Below are 20,067 nucleotides of genomic sequence, written 5' to 3' on the forward strand. Positions count from 1 at the left end.
GGATTCACTAGATATTTAATGAATAAAACCCGAAAACAGATTTCCATGTACAAGTAGAAACTGTACATGTGCCACTAATTTTTGTTTATTTGCAATCAATATCAGTTGCGATGATTCGAAACTTGGCACTATGCTCGTTTCGGTCTTGAAAGGTCTGACGACCACTTTATCTTCTGTTAGGCCTATACGGCTTACGGAACGATCACCCGGATTTATAATTATGTATCTCTGAGGTTACTTTAGTGGCGAGAAAGTTCACCGCCTAGTGGCCGTTTTTAGTACTAGTAAACTGATGTTTACGATGAAGATATTGTCAACTTGTTTCAAATTGATGCAACTGATTCGACCATTTAGGCCAAACAAGCTCCGATTAGATCAACAAAGTGTGGCATTCAATTGATGTAAATTTTGTGTTGCCTATATCCACGTACTTGTTTTGTTTGAAGTACCTGATTGTTTGTGTCAAGGCACATGCGACTTGGAGGAACAATACATACTCTTCAAATGAAATGATATTTAGTTGACTCAATTTCGGAAACATATCGAAAGGTTCACTCGAATCAATACTTTACTCGATCGCGGCAAGAAAGGCTTTTGTTGAATCGACGAATTCGCTTGACTAAATCAATTTGACAAACATCATATACAATTAAATTCAAATTGCTATTTACTAATTTCTTTTTTTCTTTGACCGGGGTATAGATAAGTAATTCCTATCTTTGGCGTGCCGAATCCGAAGTTTTCCCAGAAATCGCATAACAAGAGAGCATCCGTTGTTCTCCGTTAATTGAAAAAACAATTAACAATGAAGATATGAGAGTTAGGTAAGAGAGATCGTTAGGTGATCAAACACACGTTGCTTTAAGGATGTATTGAACGTACGGTCAGGTGAAAAACGTGTTTTAAACAAAAATGCTTAAAATTGAAAACTTCCCGGTGAGACAAGAAAATTTTTTAAGATGATAAATTTCAAGAGACCTCATTGCGTCAACAACTTCAGAGAAATAATATTATTCTATATCATTTTTCATCGACAAATCCACATCAATCGACCGACTTTATTTTTACTGAAAATATTGATATCATTTAGATATACTACTTGCTATTTAGTACATGTCGATTATTATAAACATGGGGTAAGTTAAGTTGCCCACGTTTAGGGTTTTTCAAAGATTTCTGCTTTTCCGAAGATTCCCGGTTTCCCGACTATTCCAGGATCGCTAAAAAACCCGATCCGATACAAACCCGTCCCGAACCCAAACTTTTTTCCCGAGATTTTGAGAACCTGCACAGCCCTAGTACATTATAACGATTGTACAAACCTAATTTTTTTTAACCAACTGATGAGTTCTAAAAAAAATAAAATGTCTCAGATAAATTCTATTATATTCATGAATGAATAAAACATTTTATACTAATCACCAAAATCGGACGAATTATATGAACTTTTCGAAAAGTAGTTGAATGTGTTTTTTTTAACGCCGATATTAACAAGGGTTCTAAAGTTAAATTTCAATGGTTACAAATTTTTTACTAATCTAAGTTAATACGACTAAATGACACTTACGAATTTGATAGTGTTCTATAGTCTGAAATGATTAGGTAAATTTTCTAACATGTGCCTAATTTCTCTCATCATAATTAAAACAGTGATACGTCAAGGCTCCTACAATGAAGAAAGTTTGCGAATGACTTTTACAATTTTATTACTTTTCACATAATATCAGAGAAATGATATAGTTTAGTTAAAGTGGCAGAGATAATTTAGATCTATAGATACCATAACTGAATTGGTCCACTGGACTTTGGTTATATTTCATCCCTGAGTCTGGACCTTTTTGTTTTTTTCTACATTTCCGCCGCATTACCAATTATAATAATTATTCTTTTTAATCTGTTATAGCTTAAACACTTCACATTAATTACATTACAAGCATTCCAATGCAATTAGGGCGTTAATTACCGCATGTCGCTACCCTGATACGCTTCAAGTACCTAAAGAAGATGAACGATCGGAAAAGTTTTTACCCAAGGACAAGACATCTTATCAAGAAATATATCGTGATACATATACATGTACAGATAATCTACTAATTAATTCGACTATATCTATACAGATGATATATATTTTCACATTTTTCTGTTGAAAATGTATAAAATCGAAGACAACTGAAGGAAAACTTAACAGATAATAAATTTTAATGATCATTTATCTTCCAGCTGTGCTGCATATCTGATGTGAAATATAATATAATCAAATTCAACATAATAATATACAATATTACATTTGTTGTCATTTCTATTAATTGGGCTGGTTGAGAGATGTCTCCCTCCTGCGTGGCTGAATACCTCGTACCATCAGTTAATTTTGACTTGGAAAGTACAAGTAAAGTAAAAATACTGCAGCCACACAACGCATACGCCATAGGATTACACTATACAAAGGTATGTAACAAAATAAAAATTTCAATTATTCTATCAGTCACTTGCACAATTTAAATTGTAACTATAATTTATCAGAGACACTACTGCAAACATGCTTGAACTTTCTCGATCCATTCTTGCGCTGTAGCTGCATCTCCGGCACAAAAGTTGTAAGTTCGTCTATTAGTACGCAGCTGAAATGTCAACATGGTTTTAAGTTATGAACGATAGAGAAAAAAAATTTTATCTTTCTCACTCCACTGAAATGAAAACAATATTTACATCAAAAAATGATTTATCGTCCGTTTTCTTTGGCGGACCAGGAGTCGGTGCTGCTGGTGTAACAGACACTACTTCAGCCAGATCTGTAAAATGAACAAATGTCGTTTTCGATACCTGGAATCATATTTTCTTGGGATTTCGATAATATAAAGTAAACGTACCAATATATCCCTTACAGTGAGAATCTTCCATAGCGTCATAATACCTTAATTGATGTTTTATAGAATCCAAAACAAACCATCTTTGTTTCCATCCCTTTAGTACAACACCGCGTTTGTAAAGATATCCTTCGTGAGTTCGATTCTCAGCGACATTACTTGAGAACTGTTCATAATATTGTTGCGAAGATGTTTGAATTGTCGTGACACCTATAGCCGACACATTCGCTTTCAAAATTAAACAATTCTTCAATTAACCTTCTATATGAGTAAACGATTATTTACACTTACTCGAATTAACACTTCCGTTATCTCCACCACTCCTTGTCAGTGTGTGAGATTGCAAGTTTTCTGCTACTGCCTTATTATACTTTGTACAGTTTTTCGGCATGGATTCGGCACACTTATCGTGACATACTTGGCCACAATCAACGCATCTCATTCCAGCTTTAAGCGGACCCCACAGAACGCCAGCACACGAGTCACAATGAGTACGCATAGCCGAATCTATTCTCTCGAATCTGTTTAGTAACGGAGAAAAATGTAAATCGGTAAATATGTCTGAATTTATTTTCAATATTTAGCGAATATCCTCCATTAATATTAATGAACAATCTGGAATTGTGATTGAATAACCGAAGGTCGAATAAGTAAGTTTCCACTGCAATCATTTTCTCACCTGTGTGGATGAGTGTACACAGAACTTTCATTTCCAGCTGTGTTACCCCCAGCCATTTTTCCTCTTAAGAGAAGTTCTAAAGTGGACCGTTTGTGGATTAACCGACCATGATACCTCACTAAGGCTGTGCTAAATGATGCATGGCGCTGAAATAGAGGTGAGTTTGAAAACCGATTCGAAAGTGGAATAAGCACAAGTGATAGGGTCAAATTTAGTTGAACTTTAAGGATATGGCTCATGCGTGTCTCTACACAGTTATCGACTTTCGCGAGAACCAAACGCTGCTCGATTGTGTTCATAGAAAGAAGTAGTGAACGAACTTGATGCTAATTTACATCACATTTCGCTAAGCAGCGTATGTGAATTCGAAAATTAATATATCGAAAAAACAAACAATTTGTGCTACCATCACTGCAATTAAATATTTTTGCTATAACTAATTTTATGTAAGAAAAGTATGGTTTACGTATCTTCTTTTGTTTGGACTTGTTTGTGCTTCAAACAGAACAAAAACGAACACTTTCACGTCCTAATACTACTAAAAAGTGCTCTTTGTTGTGCTCTGCAATAAAAAAACTTGCTGACTTTTAGGCTTTGCGTATTTTCAATATTTGTCTTCGGCTCGCGCAAGTGCCCGCCTATGAAATATTGATACCTATGAAAATTAACACTGTTGTTTCTACTTATTAAATCGTGAAATAACTACTGTCTATTCTCGGTATGAAAATAGATGACCCTTGCCATTCTTCCGCTATGGTGCTAAAGTTGAGAGTGAGGACCCATGCACTAAATCAATAATAAACCATCAGCCCTTACCGTAAGAGAATCTGTGTTGGGTAACTCCAGTTTGTCCCACAATACTTTCCACTTTTGTGGTAAGTGCCCAAGTTCGGTCTCAAGTTTATGGATTTCCTCTAATAAATGTGAGAACTGATCCGGTACCATAGTACTTATTCCATCGTATCTAGAGAACAATGTCAAATGTTATTAGTTGGAGTTAACGTAAACTGATTACTATGCAACGTTAAAATTTCCGAAATAAGCGCGAAAAAATATATCCAATTATTTCAATTGTCCACCTTACAGTAAATAAGGTTGCTAAATATTATGTGGCTGTTTCACTTCTTACTTTAAAATTACTGTTAATTAGTCATCACTTTTTTCAATACCTACCCAAGAGTGACAACTTTCCGATTACTTTTCACGATTCCATCCGCAGCTTCAGCCTCCTCTTCTTGTTCAGAATCTAACTGCAAGACTTCAAGATCATATCCCGGTCCATGTGCCAGTTCCTCATCTAAATAATATTGCCAAATTTCTAGGCTGGGTAGGTGAGATGCTGGTCGAAGAACCTACACATGATGCAAACTCTATTATACAAGTTATGCTCAATGTAATGTGTTGATTGCTAAACAAGGTAAGAATGAAAATTTATCCGGATTTGTCTTTGATGTAAAATTGGTACCGCTCAAGAGAAATCATTTACTATAGTATTAAGCCACGAAAAAAAACCAACTTACTGGATGTTCTGTGTTTGGGGTATACATAAAGTTGTAGAACAATGGTGACCTGGCATGCTGTTTTTCGATGTAATCGAATATACTCTGGCCAAGATTAGAGCCGGTATTTGTTCCTGCTAACCTTCCACCAGGATACACAGTTTCGTCATCGCTTCCGGTGTCAACGCCTTTATGATGACTAGTTAATGAACCCCGTTTGTCCTCGACAGCAGTAATACCGCATTCTACTCTATCAAATTCACAATCTAACAGAAATGTTCTAAAACGACAAGATACTGAATGATAAGCGAGAAACCGAAGGTAGTAATCATTGAACTCAAATGCTAGGGGAAACTGTTTTTGTATCTGATGCACAATGTCCAAGAATTGAAGAAACGTAGGTGTGAAATTGGTCGTTTGCGAATTTACTGCCAGATTACTTCGATGCCCAAATCTATGACCAAATCCAAGCCATTCTTTTTCTATCAAAACTCTAAACCCATCGATCGTTCTATAGTGAGGATCCAGACACACTTGGGCTATCGAACAAACTGTAGCTGTCGTATCCCAGCCATCTTCAAGGCAAAGAGTTACGGAAGAACCTTGTACATCCATTAAATCTATTACAGCACCAGCCAGTTGCATTGTGCTCTGTAATTGCTGCAACCATTCCGAGCTTTCAATCAACCTGTAAACAGAAGCAGGTTTTATGTACTTCAGTTTTACAGGACTATTAATAACATTTCACCTCAGATTTTTTGTATTGATGCAGCTATAATGTAGATATGGTGTAAAATTACTGAAACACAATGCAATTTTTAGAAACCATCGAATTCTAAAATGATTTGGCCTCGTTTATACTTTACTTACTTGTAGAAGCTTTGCTCGGGTTCTGGATTGAGTGAACTCGGCACACAGGCTCTCATCAGTTTCTTGAAAGCAGCTTTCGTATGTCTCACATCAAAATATTCGACCGGTATAAAGTCTGTTTTTGGTGCAGATTCGGCCTTAACGCCCTGTAATAGGTGAAAAGTATTTAATTATATATCATCAAAACAGTTGGAAGAATTCAACATGTTCAACTGAATTACGTAAAGTAAATATCGCCTTGACTACTCACCAATAACCATATTACCCTAATATTTTTTCACTGTACAATTTTAGTAAAACATATAGCTCACATTAATATGAAATATGAATGTGGAAGAAACCACTTCTAATGTTAGGAAACTATGAAGTATTGACAATGGAAAATAATATAGTCATTGCATAATCGCAAGGATGAATCGATGGAGTAGATTTTACAAATAAAGAACTTGCACAATTGATTTAAATCTGAAAATGGGTCTCCACGCAAGAATAAATTTTCCTATCCTCGTAAAAATGAAAGTCACATGAATAATCTACATTTTATTTATAAAACGCACTTAAACTTTACCTTCATGTGAGCTTTTTCACCAAGAATATAAAGCGCTGCACGTTGAAATGTGTGCACACACTCAGTTCCACTGTCTGAATCTGCAGAATGTCGGACGGTACCGCGCTGATTGACCGTCGTAAGAGAAGCCTGAGAATTATGCCTTTTGTCCTTAAGAGAACCCCAACGTCCAAAGTTTTTAGGCCCTTTGCCACCCGATGATCTTGGGAACATTCTAAGTTAGAGAGCGCAGAATCAGGCAAGCAATACCATCTAATCGGACAATGAGAATAAATACAAAGCACATGCTTAGCGCACAACACAGCATTTAGATATGTGCGATACTTAATATAAATTATTCAATATACTTTAAAAGTAAATATAATTTGTGAATGGACAAAAATTAGAATAAACAATCCCATGTTACTAACAGATATTGCATCTTCCTTGAAGATTCTAACGTGTGTATAAACTGAGAATTAACTGAGGATGAACAAATGTGTGTGTGTGTGTAAGTGCATCTACATCGTGCACAACGAGATTGGTGCAAACATTTCCATCCATGATATCAAAGAGTGAGTACTGAGATACATACCCAAGTGTGCCAATGGCCTTATTGAAAGGATTCCGTCTTGATTGTTCAGGCGTTGCATTACGGTCTTCAGCAGCCAAAAACAACGAATCGATGCTAAGGGAGCTATCAGACATGCCCCAAGCAGAACCTTGTCGCAATACAGAAAGTGGAGTTGCTGCGACAAGTGCCATCATATACTTTTCTTGCTCCAAGGACGAGGTACTTTCAGAAGAGGTAGCTATTTAAAAGTACATGTCGATTGATTGATTGATTTCATTACTGTAATAACTTGAAGAGATTATGCGTAAAACTCTTTGATGATTTTGTCAAAAATTTAACATTCTGAATACAGACCTTTGATGTTCCCAGTTGATGATGGATGCGCCTTTAGCATTCCCATTACACCTTTGCCATGATAACCTGCACCTCTTATCAACAGAGCTTTCGTTCTGGGATGTCGCCACGTAATAGCTGGAACTCTACTATGTCTGTACAAGCGGCAGAACCTCCGAATACTTTCGTCTGTTACGCTATTAGGAACTATTAAGAGGGCCGGGTAGCTCCTGCACATCATGTATGCACAGTTTACAGAAGACAAGCGAAACGGTTCATTTCGTCGGTTATTCTGTGGACTACTCGGGCATAATCCCAGCCGATACCAGTCTCTGACATAGCTTCGTTCAGACAGGCGTTCCAGGGTTTTTGCATCTGTTGGGAGTTGCGGCATGATTCCAGGAATTTCGAATTCATCAACTGCGAAGTTAAAAATCACTATTTAAGATCGATGTAATGTTAAAAACTACCTTCATGTCATTAAAAACTACCTAGTTAGCGTTGTCTCATGATTCATTCTAGAAATGATATAGAAAAACCTCTCAAATATAGTTGTCATTGATCTAAACAGAGTAAATCTTCATCACATTTTGGCAAAACCGCTGGCTTATTATCTTTAGACCTACGATGTTCCGAAATATTGTGACACACCTGAATAGATTTCGAAAATCTGTTTGTGATCAATTGGGCTAGATGATTCGGATAAATCAGTGTAGAAGCTAATACCATGTCGCATCACTGTACATATATCCATTATGTTTTAGGTATAACAATAGTAAGCTGAGAATCTTCATGAATATTATGAAAATATGTCTTTATTTAAAAAAAAAGCAGCTGCTGTACGTATAAAGCTTTCCCACTTGTTTCATTTTTTATCAGACTAATATTACTCACTGCTTAAATCATCGTCGTGGCTCAAATCCGTATTATCTGTAACAGGGAGACTCATTCTGCCAGGTGAAGTCATGTATTTATTGTTACTTGTAAAATTCATATTTGGTAAAACATATTTCTGCCTTTTAGAGGATGGCTTGGGTTTGAATCCTGCCTTTCGAGCAGTTTTCAGAAGTGTTTTCTTCGCGAAGCCCCTAAAGTATTGGAAAACATTCATTTTCATGTAACTTAGTAGGATTTGACAAGAATGTACTTATTGAAACACTACTTACTTGAGAGTGGCATTTTTCTCTTTTCCCTTATGGTGAGTAGTTTGTGTTACCATAACTTGCCCATTGAAGGCAAAGTGATGAAAGATATGTGGAGGATACCGCTCTTTATGAACCAGTTTCTTAAATGTATCGATATTTTCTGCAGTCACTTCTTCGTCAAAAGCTAGTTTTATCAGTTGAAAAGTACACGAGCGTAATTGCAAACCTTCTTGGAGGCATTGGTCTAAATGAGCCAAGTGCGGAGCTGTAACTTTCTTCTCCTTTGTCAACGATGTTACCGGGAAAGCTCGTACCACCAACTGCTCACAGGCTAGTAAAACAGAGATCAAACAATTGCACCAACAGAAAAGGCATGAGCACCAACGAAACTATTCAATAGAGATAGAGATAATCCATCTAGGTTGGACATTGAATCGCCTGTGATAATTCTGTTCACATAAATCAATACACAGGAAAACCGAGGAATAAAGAAATAAATTTTGAAATTAAAACATCAAGTAATTGCAAAAACTATCAGAGTGACAAGCATAACATGATTACATGCTCATACTTACAGACAATCAACAAACCTGGTACATGATCATCTGAAAACTAGGTAGCTAGACGTGATTAGAATCGTCACCCTCAAACTGAAGTTTTGAATCAAATCCCACTTATACAAAGTATTAAATTAGATTCAACACAAGATACAAAAAAAACCTCATACATTCCCCTCACTCACTTTATCTTGGATATTTTCTCATTCCAACAGAGATACTTTCCTACTCTTCTCTTGACTCGCGAAAAAGGATTACATGAAACGAATATTACACTGAAAGCTCCCTGGCTTTTCCGAGATTTTTCAAATCAAACACACAATGAAACATGATTAATGATAAAATGAACAGAAAATATTTTACCAGAATTTAAACATGCTGTGATTGCTTCTGAATTGAAAGTAAGGTACACTATCACACAAAACGTCTACTTAATTCAACCTCATGGATCAAATGAAACCAAAATTACTTTTTATATTCAGTACAATATTCTTTATGATTGCCTCTACATCTGAATCTGAGTTCTGTGGCTTAAATCAAACTCCCTAGCTTTTGTCCATCTTTTCTATTAAATTGAATATGGGGTAACTTTTCCTAGGCAACGCGTTAACTAGCATTTCTTTGATCTCCATAACGAACTGCAATTCCTAGATATTTTTAAGAATTCCCGATTTTCCGTGAATTTATATTTATTCATGATTGTAGAAACGAACAATGTTATACTGGGTGAAATTAAATTTAAAATCACCGACTTTCTAATGAGTAACTGAGTTCATCAGTTTTATTTTCGATTACTTTTATAATTCATATTTTTTCGAAATAAATGTAAATGAATGCATAGCCAGCAATATTGAGAATAGGAGAATAATTGCGTTGAGGATATACATTGCTGCACCCCATTGTGCGAAACATGCAGTATTAAATTTTTTGCACAATTCAGATATAAAAATTTTTTATAAGGTATTGTGTACTGCCCAACAGAAATGTTTATAAAATCATGTTATGAATTACAAATAACTTACCGAATGGATCACAAGGAGTTCCTTTAAAAACTATGCGATAATTTGTCAAAAATATAGCTCCTTCAGCTGGCAAGAGAGGCGGCGCTTTTGGTAGACCTGCGGAACCCTCTTCTCTACCATCAGGTAACAGATATACTCGTAAGCCATCCATTATTATTTCTTCTCCAGGTAACATATTGGGAGTTAGGATCTTTGGCTGCAAGTAGAGTACAGATTGAGTCAGGACTGGCAGCGATACCGTAAATCGAAAAAGTAAAATAAAAGGGAATTCTTTGCATACAGAAATAGATTGTCAAACTACATGCTTCGATCGCAAATTTGAAATGAAAATGACTAGTCATAAAAATTAAGTTTAAAAAAAAGACGAGTTTCTATCATTTCCAAAGTTTAATTAAGTTAATTCTGAAACTCTGATAAGAATTTTTGAGCTGAGAGATAAAAAAATGTTAAAAAAGATTATAAAGCCCAAAACATATAACTCAAAATGATTTTATCGAAAGAAAAGTAACTACTAGTAAATTCTTTTTGTAACCCAGATAAGTCACCAAGAAAAAATTCATACGTTTCGAATAAATAATTGTTAGCTCGAAAATATCCTACTTTTTGAATGGGAGGTAAACGTTTACTCTCTCGATGGACAGCTTCAAGAGTTTCGATATGCATGTGTACGACGCCTGGTACCATTTGATGAAGGCATCTGACGTGCTCAGCACTGACACCACCTTCAGTACATACTCTGTCTACGAACCGAGAAACCATACGTATTACCGCAACTCCAGTTTCACGAGGGTCGGCTTCTTCAAAACCTGATTCTGCATCTCCGCTGTCACTAGCTACACTGTTAATCAAACATGACGCGATAATTAATTGAATAGACCAAGTAAGCAATAGCTATTATTATACAGCTTGAGTTTCGTGACAAGAAAATAGCAAGTATTAAATCTTTGTAAGACGAAGTATGCTCATGGACATTGGTTTTCACAGTGCATACCTATTAGTGATGCTATTGCTCGCACGTTCATCATCATAAACATTATCTTGTCTGTGAGCTTTGGCTCCGATATCTAATGGTACTAATAGGTACACCATTCTGTTGGCATAGTGTATAGCTTGGCTGTACATGGTACTTTCCTCACTAATTATTAATTCTCGTTGTTTTTCCGCATCTATATTTGACCAGATCCTCATCTGTTCAGCAGCTATTTCTAAAGCTGAAGGTTCTTGGACTCTGTACATCGATGATCGGTCTTTAAATGGGAACTCTTTGGTTTCTCGAGGGCTGATAGGACTGAGCACGTTATCGTTGAATGACCTTTGACCTGTGTTTTCACCAGGGAGATACAAACGTTTGATATCTTTTTGAACATCAAGGTAAAATGCCGATTCCCAGAATTGCTGGTTTTGCCACACCGCGTGCTCTTGGATGCAAGTATATGCGAATTGTATTATTCCAGTACATAATTTCCTACAGAAAGCTGTTGCCAGAGGAAGTAATGCCGCAGCTACTCCGTGTTCATCCATTGAAGAATCGTCTTGTAGAGCGCAATTCATTAGCCGCACAACAAGATCGAATTGCTGATGCTCAAGCATTGCTTTATTGCCAACGACATGCTGTGCCAACTCCATACACAGCGCCAATCGGGCTGCCTTGCTTTTTAAAGCTCTTAATACTGCAGGAAACGTTTTTCTTGCATCGGATATTTTGTTCTCAAATATACAGTTTATACAATTGCGTAATACTTCTAGTCTTCGTGCCGAGTTACTTACTAAATGTCTAGTGTCATGGATTATTGAGATATGAGGCCCCATAGGAACTATACGTGGCTGAATTGGCCTCAATGAAGATAATCTAGAACAAAAAAAAATCGTTACTCGTTATTTCGGCGCTCTGAGAATAAAAGCAGATAAATTTAAAAATGCCAATGAATATATTTCATAATACAGTTACTCGGATTGGAAGGCATACCTAACTTTGAGATTATTCTTAGCCAATCCTTCATCTATTATTGCCTGTACTTGATCACAATTGATATGTGGCAATGGTGGTTGGTGAATTCTAGCAAATGCTCCTTCAGGTGGCTTAAGAATCTTTTGTACATAGGGTTGAGGATTTGGGTTTTCATTTGTGTATAGTTGCTGAGCCAACTCTTGAATGTGAGTCAATAGCAATCCTGAAAAATATAAGATATTTTTTAAAGCCAAAGATTCTCTTGCGAAAAGTAACTACTGGGCCCTAATAATTTCGTAGTACCCTTGCTGCTAGTAAAGCATCCATCACATTACAAGAATACTTACGATGATCCTGTGCTTCTTGTTTAAGGTGATCACTAAGGTTACTATGCAATTCATCCCAAACATCGCAAGGTCGCCATGGCGGCCCTCGTTCAACTATAAATGACGTGAAGAACATGCAATCGAGAACCCTTGTTGTGAAATCACAATCAGTTAGGCCTCGTTCTCCCAAGAATGCAGCCTGTTAGTAAAAATTAGATTTATTTTATTATGGAGAAAACTTGAGAGATATAGCCATGAAGCTATCGTTACAAGAAAATCAAAGCACCAGAAAAAAATTACTGATTAAAAAAAGTTTAAAAGTTCGCTGTTATAACTGATTAAATATTTTCGACTCGTTGCTGTTATCATCTAACAAAACTTTAGCAAAAAAAAACAAAAACTATCATTGTACTATTCAATGGAATTTTATAATCAAAGTTTCAGTCTAATAAAAAATGAAACCACTTTCACAAATCTTGCAGTTTTAGAAACCAATTTAGAAGCAACTGGTACTAGAATTTTTCCAAGGATGTCAGTTGACAAAAATAACATGATTATATCTGTGACAATTACAGCAAAGATTTTTTTCAGCATCCAATGACTTTGTTTCTCACAAAATTTGAATAATCCTATTCCTTATGGAGAGACTTTTTTTCAGGCTGGAAATCACGTAAAAAAACTATTGATTCAGTCGTGTTCATAGACGAACAGGTTGAATGGAATTTTTCAGTAAAATAAAGTAGTTTATACATTAAAATTGTAGAAAGTATCTGAAAAAAATTTTTAAATGTGACTTGCTAACAGCCCGAAATTATACTTGAAAGTGTAGTGATAACAAGGAGGAAATTAATTGACTTTTTTCTTCGTGAAAAAAAGAAATAATAACAAAAATATTAGTCCTAATATACCATACCTTGTGAAAAGTTATGACAGGCTTTGGATGAATTCGTATCAAAGTCAGACAACTCCGATAGCCTTGTAAAAGCTGAGCAAATGTACGCATAAATACAGCTCGAAGTTCTTTATCTAGCATCGGAGGATGTGGTGCTCTTGTTGCTAACGGGGGAAAAGCGTAGTCGGCACAGCTCAATTCTGGTTGAAGAACAAGTGACAATGCATCTTGGGTTTGCGACAAAAGAGGTTCTGGGAGTAATGATAAGGATACTCCATCAGGTACTGTTATAGAGCCACCATCCAAATCGGCCACTATGACGTCCATCTGAAAAGAATGTTTTCTGTAATTGGACCCCTTAGCCTTGACTTCCTACAAACTTGTAACGATACTATACAACAATTACTATAAGAAATTCACACAACATATTTCAAATCTCTAACTAGCAATACAACCTACCAGCTCTGCAACCTCGTACTTAAGCGAACTGTGAACACCCATTATAAATGGAGTAGGTGTACTTAAAACCTCGACCAAAGCAGCTGGTAGCAGTGGAATGTAAACATGGGTATATCGAAACGGGTACATTAATGCTGTAAGTGCTCGGCATCCCTCTGTTAACCGGGAATAGCTCGCCGAGTGGAATAGAATTTTGTGTTCAGTCATAACTCCGCAAAAGAGCACAAGCACGTTACGAATACCTGCAAATGAATAGTGTTCAAGTAACTCAGGTAAGCACTAAGCCTTTTCTCAACGTGAAATAAGTTCTCACGATTATAGTTAGATATTTACCAAGTTGTTGGAATAGTAAATTGACACTCGTGTCAGTGATTGGAAGTGAAGGACTGATGGGTGGTTGTAGTGCCTGACGGTCCCCTGCACCAATACTAAAGCGAACTTGCGGTCCACCCGCAGGAGGTACTTGTATACATCCAAGAATATTTCCAACCAGTGTTTCCAATGGTATACCAAGATTTTCTACGTACACTGTGTATATGATTCCGAGGCAGTTCTGTGGTCAACATTTTTAAAGGTGTTTCAAAGATGCAACATGCATAATTTTTAAATCATAAGCTATAATCCGATTATTATTTCTAGAGGAATCTGTTCAGATGCAACAAAAATTACAGTTGGTGAAAAGTCCATCAAATGACATACTCTAAATGTTTCGATGTAATCAAGCCTGGAAACCAGCACCAGACATTTTGGCGCGTACATAATACTATGATGAGTAATGGCAGGAATACTCCGGGCTAAAGTACGGTTGTCTCCATCTACAGGGTCTTCCTCTTCATCGACTGGTTTACTGGGTGTTATAGAAACTGTTTCATTGAAGCACATACAAGCACAGTAATGGCGATTTGCATCGATGTCTGTTAGAATGGATACAAAAAAACGAGGCTCCTGTCTGTCCGTTGACAGTGCCCATCCTTGTGGTTGGCAAAACTGAAATAATAAGGAGAAGTGACTTATAAGTATGGCAGTTATTTTCATATCAAACATTAATTAGAACATTCAAAAGTATATGCCTGGAACTATAACTTATTATACATATGTTAGAAATCACTTGAATATTTTAGGATTCTTCCACTTTCTAAGAACTTATTTCAAGTATCAACATGATTAAAAGGTTGGTTGGCGATTTTAACGAAACTTCTCACCCATTCTATTCCTTCGATAAAAGGTGTATCTGGCCAGTCTTTTTTGGGAAACCTTTGCAGGATTATCCCATTGCTTATCCCACTCCCTGTGGAAATATTCACATTATATACAAGAATATTGAATATAAACAATTACCACGATAATAATGTATAAAAAATATACCATAAACAAGCCAATTTGTTGCATTAAAACTAGAATCACTCTTTGGTACAAGTATTATTATAACAGATGCTCTGTGCTAGAAGTTCTTTCACAAATGTTTTACAACCAAATATGAGGGACTTATGACAAACGTGTCACGTAATTCTAAGAATTTTCAAGATGCTAATATATTATTTGCATTTGAATACCTTGCGACAGACCAAAGTGCAAGTTCATTATCATCAATGACAACAATTAAATTGCTGTTTGAATAAAAATATGGTATTAAACAGCTGAAAATACTTCTACGATACTTTTCGAAACAAAACTTGCATGACAGTTGTACCAATAATATAAAATTATTGACATAAATTTAGAGTATTTTCCATAGCTGTACAAACAAAGTATTTGTTTAGGATATAAGTTAAGATACACATTGAGCAACTCATTCATGCATAGATCAAATATGGAAGTAAGCTATAATATATTATACATACGTACATTCATTCGGTCTCAACTTTTTGTGCAGCATTTTAACTTTGAGTTTGAAATAAGAGGGTGGTTGTAGCAATTGATAAATGAGATTTGTTTATAATATTGAAATGGTGACTTACTTTCTTTCTCGTGATCGTAACCGACGACAACAAAGTAGTCGGCCAACCGAGACATTTCGGTGAACTCGTGCGGAGTGGGAGAACTGGAGAACATCCCACATAGAGTTATTTACTTGACATTACGAGGAAAGATTGTATGCAACACCTCGTGAACAACCACCGTCCACTCTGGTGGACCACTTGCTATCCTAGCACATCATGTAAATTTTCTCAACTCTATAACTAGTTGATGATACTCCAGTGATGCTTCTTATACTTTTACAATGCGATGAGACCAGTTCTATGAAATGTAATTATGTTATGTATATGCGTATATTCGATGAAATATTGTCAGTTGGGTGAAAGAGTGGGACTGTATCAAGTGTCAAAACTGTAACGTGAAAAAAAAACACCGTTGCACGTCGTCGACAGTAATTGTCGTACTCGGCTAGTGATTATACATAGCATAATACGTTTGATAAATTCTCATTGTTTTGTAAATCACAATTTGATGCCACACCCTGAAGCTTTAATCCATAACCTTCCAAACTAAAGCGCTACATTAAATTTCAGTTAAACGCCAACTACACCACTAATAAAGAAGTACACAAGTGCGACGTGCTACCGAAAGTATAGAGGGCAGAGAGAAGGAGGATCAACTCGACGTCAACGTCTACGTGTTGATGGATCTGACAGTCGAACAGTACGCGATTTCTCCGCTAGCTGCACGCGAAGCTGTAAGCGACAAGTCGAACAGCAAAAAATGCCTAAAGCGCTTAAAACGTGCTCCGCGAATGCATCCATGACAGCAACAAGCAGCAGCAGTTTAGTAACCTACTAGATGTTGGCAGTGTTCGAAAATTGACTGACAGTACTGTCAGCAATCTTTTATCTCTTTTGCGCATCGAAGTTCGTGAATAGCTCTGACTCTGTCCTAGGGAATTTTCAGTACTGTCAGTCAATTTACGAACACAGCCGTTATCACAGTCTAATGATTTGACGCAGCGGCAACAGTGCGCATTAAAATGATGCACTTCAAGCAGCGGAAACTTGCGCCAGAAGTGCTGGTAACTTTCAGTGAATTGCTGCTGCTGCTACTTTTTGCTACCCATGAAATGTGTGCACCAAGTGCAGCCGATGAAAAACTATAAGTATCATGTATGTATGTAAACTATTATGTATACACTCTGAGCATAAGGTATACATGCATACAGTTCCGCTTTCCACCTGAATTACGCTCCATGAAGTCAGTCATAAAATTGGGCGAAATTGTTGTGATTGATTACGTGCACAGACGTATCTGAGCTAGGACACTTGGGATCTATAATCCAGAAATGAGCTCACGCAAATGGCATAAAAAGTGTTTTGTACCTGGATGTTCGTCAAATAGCTTTGACCAGCCTTTGAAAGCATTCATTAAATTGCCACAGGGAACTGCTGTCCGAAAACAATGGGCCGAAGCAGTCGGTAGAACAGGCAAAGATGTTTACTTCAATCATGTATCCAGTGTCTATTGTTGTGGAGATCATTTTAACGTAAGTTAAACTATTAGGCGTAAACATCAAGTAACCAAATCTGTTTTTGACCATATCGACAGAAAGAATATATAAACATACCACCGCTGTATAATCATTGAGGTTATGAGTTCGAAAATAATGTTATTCTTAGACAGAGACAAAATGATGTGGTTATTACTTTTTATAGTTTTGAAAATATGAATATGAGTGATACGCATGCTTTACTATTTACATTATACTGCAAAATATAAAAAATTAAAATCACTCTTGACTTATCACACACTTGCTCCAAGTCACCTTGATTCCAAGCTCATTATCATCGTGATCGATTGACCACTTGACCACTGAAAAATTTGTTACTTCAGGTTCTCTAGATATCCGATTTTTTTTTTTTTTTTTTGTGTCATACAACATGCTTCTAGTGTAAACAATACTCGACAGCAAATACCAACTTACTTAATTCAAAGCTTAAAAAATGTATAATTTTTTATTATATTAATTTTTTATAGCTAGAAGAGGATGCTGAAAACTGGTTGAAGTATAGGATAATGGGGACAAGTATTAAACTGAAAGCTGGGGTGTTGCCACGCATCTCAGACACCGGTGATAAAAATACTTCATTACTAGATGCACCGTGCAAAGCTGAAAAATTAGATAAGGAATACTACAGATTGATGGCGAGTGAGTCACCTGGCCACAGAGATAGTGGAACCATTATTAGTACTGAAACCAGGGATGATTATAATATTGACATTAAAGATGAACCACTTTCAAGGATTGTTAAGAATGAACCAAGAGAGCCTTCCCAAGAAAAAGTATTTGGAGAAGCGTTAACTGGAGATAAACTTGAATTGCCTCCAGTTATTGTGAAAACTGAACCAAATGATATTTCTTTAGCGAAAATATTGACGGTAGAAGAACATAGTAGAAGCTATGAAAACGTAATACCAAAAAACAAAACCCTCAGCCACAAAGATATTCAATGTAATATAAGCATCCGGAAGCACATGCGTAGCAAGGCTACACAGGTTGATATGAACATATTGATGTGCTCACGAGGGACTTCTCCCATTATATTCAAACAGAAAAAATAATTAAATTAATCTCTAACTTGTGGGAACGAGTGAGAAATGAGAAAAGTGATGTAAACAATGTTGCAGTTTTCAGGAAAAGGAGAAGAGCATTTGACTGAAAAATATCACTCAATACAAAAATTGATTGTCGGTGCAAATCATTATAGAGATATAAGGAGTTGAACTGCTAACTGGAAGAGTGATGCAAGGTGCATTTATCAACTTATTCAAAGAAGTTAAAGAGTAAAATATTGTATCGCATTCAAGTACAAACTAATATTACAAAATTTGTCCAGTACGACTTTTTTATAGATTTTACACCCTTTTACGCTATACTCTATTCGTACAACATCTCAGCAGGCGACTATAATTATACAGCTAGTAAAAATTGCGGTGTTATTTTAAGAAAACTGCCAAACTGCCAGAATGCTGTCACGAAACATCGTGCGATATGGGGGTTCTTAATATTTGTATAATTGTAAAAAATGCATAGAGTATACCTTATTATTATTTACTATTATTATTATCCATTGTTTACCCAACGTATGGTCTAGGGTGTTCCTTAATTTGGTCATTTCTGAATTTATTCTATCTCACCCGAAAAATATGTTCATATTCTAGAACAAAAAATTTCTACCGAGTTTGCGCCTTTTCCGATAAAGTTAACATGTGGCACCGAGCGATTGGAAATTTAAATGCTAATTACATCGGTTTTTTCGATGTTTTTTGATTTTATTTTTTTCAATATTTAACATGAGTTTAAAAAATATTCCAATGTATAATTTTGATGTCCGTACTTTTCATAAAATGTAGGAAAAAAAAGTTTAGAACAAGCTCAACGATTTTGTTATTTAACGTGACTAATAAATTTGTAAAGAAAGACGAAAGTATGGAATATTTGACATTTTTAAAATTTGTTATATTATTTATTCACTATATTTAAATTATTCGGTTTAAATCAAGAGTTACGATGTATTCTACACAGTACATTGTTTCGAAGTATAAAAGCCAAAAAAATTGGGGTAAAATGAGTCGTCTAAAAATAAATTGCGAACAATTATGATGTTATATGCTGTAAATAAAATTTCGATTTTATATGATGTTTTAATAATATAACCAAACATTACACTAAAAATCCACGTTTGGGGTAAAATAATTGGCCAAAAGAAATTTTCATTGTTTGCATTTCTTTCGGTCGATTATTTTGCCCCGCATCAAGATTTGAACTTTTTGCATTTTTTTTTTTAAACGTGTTACGGCAAGCACTCCAGTATGACTATATTTCAGTGGTTCGGCAGCACTTTACGGCAGAATCGGGCATGATTATTGCAAGCTGCTGCCCTGCTGTCCAACACAGGCACACGAGTCTGCTCACTGATTACTTCGCTTCTGACTGATTTCGTAAATGGAAACCTTCTCCGTACTGTCAAAAATCTTTCATCTCTTTTGCGCTGCCGAGTTTGCAAGTAGTTCTACCTTTGTCTAAAAGAGTTTTCAATGCTCCTAGCTGATTCGGAAAGCACTTTTAACTGTTAGTTGAAGGTGAGATTTCATGGACAGCAAAAAGCAGCAGCAGTTTAGTAACTCATTAGATGTTACTACCGCGTCTATCTAGTGACTTGCCGCAGCAGCATCGCTGGTCATAAAATGTCTTGTATTTGCTGCTTCGCTGTTCGGATGAATGAACTTCAAGCAGCAAAAACTTACGCCGAAAGTGCTAGTAACTTTCAGTGAATTGTGACTGCTGCTATTTTTTGCTGCCAATAAAATAAGTCTTAAGTGCATAAATGCCTCAATTTTCTGGCTAACCTGTCTTTGGTCCGAA

General features: G+C 36.1%; 2 protein-coding genes across 9 annotated transcripts; one reads left to right on the forward strand and one right to left on the reverse strand.

The window, feature by feature from the left end:
* Positions 1-1,689: 1,689 nt before the first annotated feature.
* Positions 1,690-16,275, reverse strand: LOC124180558 (myotubularin-related protein 13). Of its 5 annotated transcripts, none has more exons than XM_046566209.1 (26): positions 15,674-16,272; positions 15,561-15,596; positions 14,918-15,003; positions 14,415-14,702; positions 14,049-14,268; positions 13,716-13,957; positions 13,278-13,583; positions 12,386-12,563; positions 12,057-12,261; positions 11,082-11,939; positions 10,691-10,928; positions 10,091-10,286; positions 8,533-8,842; positions 8,261-8,454; positions 7,388-7,786; positions 7,055-7,271; positions 6,481-6,682; positions 5,913-6,058; positions 5,064-5,730; positions 4,717-4,895; positions 4,360-4,507; positions 3,544-3,689; positions 3,156-3,385; positions 2,868-3,074; positions 2,707-2,789; positions 1,690-2,618 (listed from the first exon to the last, which is right to left on the reverse strand). In XM_046566209.1, exons 1-26 carry the CDS (start codon positions 15,765-15,767, stop codon positions 2,526-2,528), a joined length of 6,168 nt encoding a protein of 2,055 aa, XP_046422165.1. In that variant the 5' UTR covers positions 15,768-16,272; the 3' UTR covers positions 1,690-2,525. The 5 variants fall into 5 exon arrangements, with proteins under 5 accessions (XP_046422165.1, XP_046422164.1, XP_046422167.1 ...); XM_046566208.1 differs by having other exon boundaries at positions 6,481-6,694; XM_046566211.1 differs by lacking the exon at positions 15,561-15,596.
* A 45-nt stretch (positions 16,276-16,320) lies between these two features.
* LOC124180562 lies at positions 16,321-18,997 on the forward strand. 4 transcript variants are annotated; one of them, XM_046566226.1, is made up of 3 exons: positions 16,321-16,389; positions 17,083-17,187; positions 17,679-18,997. In XM_046566226.1, exons 1-3 carry the CDS (start codon positions 16,336-16,338, stop codon positions 18,261-18,263), a joined length of 744 nt encoding a protein of 247 aa, XP_046422182.1. In that variant the 5' UTR covers positions 16,321-16,335; the 3' UTR covers positions 18,264-18,997. The 4 variants fall into 4 exon arrangements, with proteins under 4 accessions (XP_046422182.1, XP_046422183.1, XP_046422184.1 ...); XM_046566227.1 differs by lacking the exon at positions 16,321-16,389 and adding an exon at positions 16,657-16,810; XM_046566228.1 differs by lacking the exon at positions 16,321-16,389 and adding an exon at positions 16,663-16,814.
* Positions 18,998-20,067: the final 1,070 nt, after the last annotated feature.

The sequence above is a fragment of the Neodiprion fabricii genome, chromosome 4 (genome assembly GCF_021155785.1).
Source record: "Neodiprion fabricii isolate iyNeoFabr1 chromosome 4, iyNeoFabr1.1, whole genome shotgun sequence".
Classification (NCBI taxonomy): domain Eukaryota; kingdom Metazoa; phylum Arthropoda; class Insecta; order Hymenoptera; family Diprionidae; genus Neodiprion; species Neodiprion fabricii.

Excerpts from the sequence above, each read along its gene's own strand:
- LOC124180558 (XM_046566208.1), bottom strand. The coding sequence starts at position 15,767 with ATGTTCTCCAGTTCTCCCACTCCGCACGAGTTCACCGAAATGTCTCGG. Across the intron at positions 14,269-14,414 it reads ATTACATCGAAACATTTAGA|AACTGCCTCGGAATCATATA; the intron begins GTATGTCATTTG and ends TGTTGACCACAG. Across the intron at positions 3,386-3,543 it reads GTGTACACTCATCCACACAG|ATTCGAGAGAATAGATTCGG; the intron begins GTGAGAAAATGA and ends GTTACTAAACAG.
- LOC124180562 (XM_046566225.1), top strand. The coding sequence starts at position 16,987 with ATGAGCTCACGCAAATGGCATAAAAAGTGTTTTGTACCTGGATGTTCG. Across the intron at positions 17,188-17,678 it reads GTTGTGGAGATCATTTTAAC|CTAGAAGAGGATGCTGAAAA; the intron begins GTAAGTTAAACT and ends AATTTTTTATAG.